The 8,372-nt window shown below is 42.5% G+C and overlaps 1 protein-coding gene across 1 annotated transcript in view; it reads right to left on the reverse strand.

Moving 5' to 3' along the window:
• The window catches only part of SMARCA2 (SWI/SNF related, matrix associated, actin dependent regulator of chromatin, subfamily a, member 2), a 239,576-nt gene that overhangs the window by 117,036 nt on the left and 114,168 nt on the right, over window positions 1-8,372 (reverse strand). Inside the window, exons 19-21 of the mRNA XM_042780710.1 lie at window positions 4,504-4,611; window positions 3,830-3,916; window positions 1,136-1,182 (exon numbers count right to left, since the gene is read on the reverse strand). Coding sequence (XP_042636644.1) covers window positions 1,136-1,182; window positions 3,830-3,916; window positions 4,504-4,611 — 242 coding nt within the window. The remainder of the gene's footprint in view (window positions 1-1,135; window positions 1,183-3,829; window positions 3,917-4,503; window positions 4,612-8,372) is intronic.

The raw sequence follows: 8,372 nt of genomic DNA on the forward strand, positions 1-8,372 counted from the left end.
CTGGTTAGCAGTCAAGTGCCTTAGCCACTATGCTACCAGAGCACACTAGGATACTACAAAGTCTATTCAATGAGATTAATGTCCTTAAGGAGCTCTGGTGGCACAGTGGGTTAGGCATTTGACTGCTAACCAGAAGACTGGTGGTTCAAACCCACCAGCCACTCTGGAGAAGGAAGATGGGGCAATCTACTTCTGTAATGATTTACAGCCTCGGAAACCCAAAAGGGGTCACTATGAGTCGATATCGACTTGATGGCAGTAGGTTTGCTTTGGTTTGTATGTCCTTTGAATAGCCTATCTCAAGGCAAGTAATAATTTATACCAGTAGCATAATAAAGAATGCTGCTGTCATTTTAGTATCTTCTGTACTTCCACTGAAAGGAGCTCTGGTGGTGCGGTGCCTAAGACATCTGACTGTTAACCAGAAGGCTGGCAGTTGAAACCCACCAGCCACTCTGCGGAAGGAAGACAGAGCGATTTATTTCTATAAATATTTACTGCCTCAGAAACCCAACAGGGGTCGCTACGAGTCAGACTTGACTTGATGGCAGTGGGTCTGGGGTTTTTTTTGGTACCTCCACTGAAGAGAGAAGAATGCTAAAGAGGCTGGCAAGGTGAATTTGGAGAAGAAATTTATGTCAGACCAACAGTATTTTTTTTTTTTTTAATTGTGACTTGGGTGATAATTTACACAGCAAATTCATTTTCCATATAACAGTTTATACACATTTTATTTCATGACATTGACTGCAATCCCCATAAGGTAACAGCTCTCTTCCTACTTCCTCCCTGTGGTTACCTTTTCCCTATGTCTTTCTTTCCTGTGCATCCCTGTCCTCTGAGCTGTCTCCTTGTGCAAATACTGCCCTTCTGATCTCTCATGACTGATTATCCTAAGCAGTGTACCTACCTGCTATAAATGTTCACATTATATGCATATCTCTTGTTTGGCTGCAAGCCATGGTAGTAAGTTCAATTTCATGCTCCAAGGGTGACTAGGGGCCATAGTATTGAGGGTTTCACCAGTCTCTATCAGACTAGTAAGCCTGGTCTTTTTTATGATTTTGAGTTTTGTTCCACATTTTTCTCCTACAACAACACTATTTCTTGGAAAAAAAAAAGTTTTAAGATTTACCCATTGATGACGCCATTTGAATAGCCCAGGTGCTCAGCAAAGGATTCCTACAAGGGAGAGGAGGAAAAAAAATTATAAAAATATGAACTCAATGAAGGCTTTCCTTTTTTGGGGTGAGTTCATCCTATTACAGTTAAAGAATACAAAATAGTAAACAAATAAGCAAATCCTTGTTACAGAATGAACTGGAAACTCATTGTCTTTGAATTCAGACTCTGTTCCGTGAGAAATGGACCCTGTGAATTTTGGCAAGTCACTATACTCTTAGCCTTGGATAACCAGGCCAGTACACTCATCACAGAGAGGAAGACCTAGGGCTCTGGGCTGAGCAAGGTAAGGATCCAGGAGCAGCCAAGTACCCATCCTCCTAGAGTTTAGAGTGTAGACTAGACAAGGAGTTTCATACAAGCAAAACTAGATCTGAATTAATTTGTAGAAGTAACTACACTGCAGGAATGTGTAACAGTGGAAGTAATGGTGATTATGGTTGTTGTCTGCCTACGTTGAGTTGGACCCTGACTCATGGCAACTCCATACACACAACAGGATAGGACTGTTGTGATCCTTAGGGTTCTCACTGGCTGATTTTGGGATGTAAATTGCCAGGCCTTTCTTCCTACTCTGTCGTAGTTTGGAAGCTCTGTTGAAACTTGTCCAGCAACACAGAAGCACACAAGCCTCCACTGACCCATGGGTGGTGGCTGTGCATCAGCTAGGAATGGAACTCGGATCTCCTACATGTTGTTGTTGTTGTTGTTGTTATGTGCCGTCGAGTTGTGTAAAGCGAGAATTCTACCACAGAACCAGCACTGCCCCCAGTGGTGATCAGTATTTTATAATCCTTAGCTTAGTGAACGACTCGACAGCACATAACAACAAACAACAACAGCTTAGTGAAGAAGCTCTGGTGGCATAGTGCCTAAGGCATTTGACTGCTAACCAGAAGGCTGGTGGTTCAAACCCACCAGCCACTCCTCGGAAGGCAAACTGGGCAATCTACTTCTGTAGTGATACTGCCTTGGAAACCCAAGGAGGGGTATGAGTTAAACTGACTTGACAGCAGTGAGTTTGGTTTTGGTTTTTTAGCTTAATGAAAACCTAATATCTATTCTCTATTACAACTAAGGCACTAAATGTGCACCACCATTCAGGGGTCTGGTTTACACTTTAAAAATCTAGATCTTAATCACAGAATTCCCTTTTCCTGGTTTAGAGGAAGAAGTAGATGAATTCCATCCACGTGGTTTCCTGTTCTGACTGTAGCGAATCAGAGACCATTCGAGGGCCAGGAGAGTGTTTCACACCTTTATATTGGCCACCACCTTTTTCTCCTTCCCCTTCTTCCCTGCCCTCTCCCCCACCCCGGCCCCAACCCCTGTATCCTTTTCTCCAAGAGCTCAGATCTTTGACTTTGGCTCTACTCTCAGAGAAAACCAGTTTCTGTTGAGTCCAATGCAGTTCATGGCAATGCCATGTGTCAGAGTAGAACTGAACTTCATAGCGTTTTCAATGGCTAAGGTTTTGGAAGGACATCACCAGGCCTTTCTTCTGAGGGGCCTCTGGGTGGACTTAAATGGCCAACCTTTCAGTCAGCAGCTGAGTGCATTAAGCATGTGTACCATCCAGGGATTCCTTGCTGTTATCAACTATTGTCATTTTACTTAGGTCTCAAATGTTTTTGTCTATAGATCCTTTCCCTTATGGACCTGGAGGCAACAGCAGTGCCAAGAAATCTGCTAATTCCCTAACAGCATTGAGACAGGACTCTGGTAAAGGGAGAGGGTGTTAATGCATACTGTCACAAAACAACCAATGGTAAGGGTGAAAAAAAAATCTTCCAAGTAAGGAAAATTCCAACTAATTTTTTCACACTGTAATTAAGTTTTTGTTTTCCAGAAGGTTCTATTAAAAATAAATACACTAGTGCAGACAAGGGAGACCAGCAGTGAACTTCCCTCCGTCACCTGCTCATTTTGCAGGGAAAGCAGGCCTACCTCTGACTAACAGCTGCCCTCAGGGCAGCACACATCAGCAGCGCTCTGAAAAATGGAGACCACAGTCATGGGTCCTTTTCTGTCCTGCTCAAGTCAATTGCTCCCACAGTGGCAAAAGACTGTCAACTTAGGAAACACTCACATGGAGTGAACAGTCCAGAAAATGTCCTAAAAACAGCTTTCTTGAGACTGGAGCATTGGGATAAAGGTGTGGATTTACATCGTCACAACAGAAATGAAAAGGAAGGAATCTCCATCCAGGTAACAGACTCAAGCCGGTATCTTCTCCCAAGAAAATACTTAAAGAATATCTTTCTTTCCAATAGTCATAAATACATTATTTCAGCATTTTTCACAACATCTTTCTGAGGAAGCTGGGAGTGTTTGTCATTCTCTTCCATTTTGGAGCTCCCACCATAACAAGGATACTTACTCCCGTGCACATAACAAGCCACCACTTCTAACACGTTCTCGTAACTCTGTGCTCTTATAAAATCCCAGATGCTCGAGAGCTTTTGGTGCCAATGCAGATCCACGTGCAGGACATTCACATCTGTTGATTCTGCCAGTTGAGCCACTGGAGCACACCACCTCAACTCCACACCTAGCGTGTAACCCTGTTTTCCAGCCTGCTTTGTTTTTTTAACTGGCATTCATAGGGTTAGTACAGGCAGGTTCAAAACACAGGACACAGACTCACCTCGATGTGCTGAAACATGTACGGGTGGTTGCAGATTTTTCTCAACTGCATGATCGTATTCATGAGTGTCTTAGCACCTCCCTTTCCCTGAGAATGAGTGGGGAAGATAAGAAAATAGAGCAAGTTATTCATTGGCCAGATTATTCTCCAAGTATTCAAAGCTGGCTTCTTCTACAGGGTGGGCAATAGGTCCACAGGTCTTTTCAGTAACCTATACAATCTGTGGGCCAGAGCTCCTGTGATCAAGAGCAGTTTTTCAAGGGAGATGCAGTATCTTTCTTATGATGAATGTATCCTACAGAAAAATCAAACCTTATAGGAGGATGGGAGAATGTCAAATGGATGCTTTGTGGCATGTCTATGCCCTAGGATGGAAAGACAGATGCCCAGGGAGTGGGAATGGGTTCCAAGCCTTCTTGGTGCCACCCCACACTTAGCCAGGAAATATCTGATGCAGAGTTGACAGGAACAGAGCTAACCATTTTGGTGATGTGAAAATATGACCTCCCTCCCCACATGTAGTTTGTAATTAAGAGGTTCAAAGATGTCAAAGAGGCCCAGTGACTGACTTCAGCTGATCAGTGTTAGGAAAGATGCCTCCTGCTGGGAACAGTCTATGCTGCAGCCATGAGAAGGTCCAGCACCTTGAGCTCTATCATCCCTCCAGAACATACCTTCTTATCTTTCTCAGAACCATCTGTGAGGAGGATCCCCTTGGCTTGCATGTGGCGATACAGAATCTTCTGCAGAGCTGACATGTCACACTTGATCACATATTCAACCTGGAAAGAGAACAGTAGGCAGGTAAGGGCAGGAAGGAGGAGATACCTGCTGTAAGAAGACTGCTGAGCATAACTGCTGGCTCTCCTGCTTGAAGAAAACAAGTGCCACTCCTGGAATCACCAGGAACTCTCCTTTTCCCCTTCTTGGATTCATGGAGTGGTGGGAGTTGGAAAAGACTATGGTCATCATTATTAAAGGTATCCTACCACCTGTGACTCAATGGCAAACAACAACGAACAACAAACAACAACCACCTATATGTCAGTGGGTTGCACTATGGTGGCTTGTGGGTTGCTGTGATGCTGGAAGGTACACCACCTGGTACTTCAAATAGCAGCAAAGTCACTCCTGCTGGGCAGGTTTCAAACTAAGACAGACAAGGAAGAAAAGCCTGGCAATCACATCTTCTGAAAATTAGTCAATGAACAGCTTATGGATCACAACAGCGCACCATCCAACTAATTTGCTTTGGACACATCACCAGAAGGGATCAATTACTGGAGGAGGACATCATGTTTGGTAAAGTAGACAGCCAGTGAGGGTGAGGGAGACCCTTAGTGAGCAAGATCCTTGGTGAGCTGCACCGCAAACAGTCACAACGATGGACTCAAACATGGTGGTAATCATGAGGATGACACAAGACTGGGCAACGTTTCATTCTGTTGTACACAGGGTCACTATGAGTCCAAACTGGTTCAATGGCACCCAACAACAACAACATCCACAATAACTAGTCCTAAAATGAGATTTATAACAACTCGAGACAAGGAAGCGAGCTAGCAGCTGTTTGGAACAGCTAAGGGAGACAAGATAGCAAGCTGGTGACAGCTTGAAGCAGATAAGGGAGACCACGAAGCTAGCTGCCAGTGGTCTGGAAGAGCTAAGGGAGACTAGGATGTGAGCTAGCAGCAGTTTGGAACAGCTAAGAGAGACCAGGAAGCAAGCAGAGTGGTTTGGAACAACTAAGAGACAAACTTGTCTGTCAGTTTGTCATACTGTGGTGGCTTGTATGTTGCTGTGAGGCTGGAGGCTATGCCACTGGTGTTTCCAATGCCAGCAAGGTTACCCTTGGTGGACAGGTTTCAGAGGAACTTCCAGAGTAAGATAGACTCAGAAGAAGGAAGAGGCCATCCACCTCTCAAAGAACTGGCCAGTGAAAACCTTATGAATAGCAGTAAAATACTGTCTGATACATCACTGGAAAACTTTATGAATAGCCTTGAAACTATCCTATATAGTGCTGGAAGATGAGACCCTCAGGTTGAAGGGCACTCAAGATATGACTGGTGAAAAGCTGCCTCAAGAGTAGAGCCGACCTTAAAAATGGGGACAGAGTAAAGCTTTTGGGACCTCCACTGGCTGATGTAGCATGACTCAAAATGAGAAGAAACAGCTGCAAGCATCCATCAATAATGTGAACATGGAATGTACGAAGTATGAATTTAGGAAAATTGGAAGTCGTCAAAAATGAAATGGAACACATAAAGATCAATATCCTAGGCATTAGTGAGCTGAAATGGACTGTTTTTGGCCATTCTGAATCAGACAACCATACGATTTACAATGCAGGGAATGATAAATTGAAGAGGAATGGCGCAGCATTCATCATCACAAAGACTGTTTTGAGTTCTGTCCTGAAGTACAATGCTGTCAGTGATAGGATAATATCCATACACCTACAAGGAAGACCAGTTACTACTACTATTATTCAAATTTATACACCAACCACCAATGCCAAAGATGAGGAAATTGAAGATTTTGACAAACTTGTGCAGTCTGAAATTACCTGAACATGCAATCAAGATGTGTTGATTATCACTGGTGATTGGAATGCAAAAGTTGGAAATAAAGAAGAATCACTAGTAGTTGGAAAATATGGCCTTAGTGATAGAAATAACACTGGAGAGTACCTGCTAGAATTTTGCAAGACCAACGACTTATTCATTATAAATACCTTTTTTCAACAACATAAACGGTGGCTATATACATGGACTTTGCCAGATGGCATACACAGGAATCAGACTGACTACATCTGTGGCAACAGTGATAGAAATAACAGTGGAGAGCACATGATAGAATTTTGCAAGACCAACGACTTATTCATTGCAAATAACCTTTTTTTTCAGTAACACAAACAGCGGCTATACACATGGACTTTGCCAGTGGCATACACAGGAGTCAGACTGACTACATCTGTGGCAATAGGCAATGGAGAAGCTCATTATCTATCTTCAGCCAAAACAAGGGCAGGAGCTCACTGTGGAACAGACCATCAGCTTCTCATATGCAAGTTCAAGTTGAAGTTGAAGACAGTTAAAACAAGTCCATGAGAGCCAAAATATGATGTTAATAATATCCCTCCTGAATTTAGAGACCATCTAAAGAACAGATTTGACACACTGAACACCAATGACTAAAAACCAGAGTAATTGTGGGATGACATCAAGAACATCATCCATGAAGAAAGCAAAAGGTCATTAAAAAGACAGGAAAGGAAGGAAAGACCAAAATGGATGTCAAAAGAGACTCTGAAACTTGCCTTTGAATGGAGAGTAGTTAAAGCAAATGGAAGAAATGACAAGATAAAAGAGCTGAATAGAAGATTTCAAATAGCAGCTTGAGAAGACAGAGTCAATAATTATAATGAAATGTGCAAAGACCTGGAGTTAGAAAGCCAAAATGGAAGAACACACCTGACATTTCTGAAGCTGAAAGAATTGAGGAAAAAAATTGAAGCTTTGAATTGCAATATTGAAAATTCTATGGGCAAAATATTGAATGAAGCAGGAAGCATCAAAACAAGACAGAAGGAATACACAGTCACCATACCAAAAAGAATTGGCTCATGTTCATCCATTTCAGGAGGTGGCATATGATCAAGAACCAATGATACTAAAGGAAGAAGTTGAAGGTATACTGAAGGAATTGGTGAGAAACAAAAACCAAACTACACCAAACTCACTGCCGTCGAGTCGATTCCAACTCATAGAGACCCCCTTTGGGTTTCCAAGATGGTAAATCTTTATGGAAGTAGATTGCCCAGTCTTTTCACTGGCAAAAAACAAGACTCCAGGATTGACAGAATACCAAGTGAGATGTTTCAACAAACAGATGTTGTGCTGGAGGCACTCATTTGGCTATGCAAAGAGATCTGGAAGACAGCTATCTGGCCAGCTGACTGGAAGAGATCCATGTTTGTACCCATTCCAAAGAAAAGTGATCCCACAGAATGTGGAAATTATCGAATAGTATCATTAATATCACATGCAAGTAAAATATCACTGAAGATAATTTTAAAATGCGTGCAGCAGTATGTTGACAGAGAACTTCCAGAAATGCAAGCTGGATTCAGAACAAGATATGGAATGAGGGATATCACTGCTGATATAAGATGGATCTTGGCTGAAAGCAAAGAATACCAGAAAGATGTTTATTTGTGTTTTATTGACTGTGCAAAAGCATTCGATTGTGTGGCTCTAACAAATTATGGATAACATTGAGAAGAACACTTAATTGTGCTTGTGGGGAACCTGTACATAGACCAGGAGGCTGTTGTTCGAACAGAACAAGGGGATACTGCATGGTTTAAAATCAGGAAGGGAGTGTGTCAGGGTTGTATCCTTTCACCATACTTATTCAATCCGAATACTGAGCAAATAATCCGAGAAGTTTGACTATACGAAGAAGAATGTGGCATCAACATTGGAGGAAGGCTCATAACAACCTGAGATACTCATGTGATGCAACATTGCTTGCTGAA

Source organism: Orycteropus afer, unplaced genomic scaffold (assembly GCF_000298275.1).
Source record: "Orycteropus afer afer isolate SDZICR_OR568_19922 unplaced genomic scaffold, OryAfe1.0 scaffold00005, whole genome shotgun sequence".
In the NCBI taxonomy this organism is placed as follows: domain Eukaryota; kingdom Metazoa; phylum Chordata; class Mammalia; order Tubulidentata; family Orycteropodidae; genus Orycteropus; species Orycteropus afer.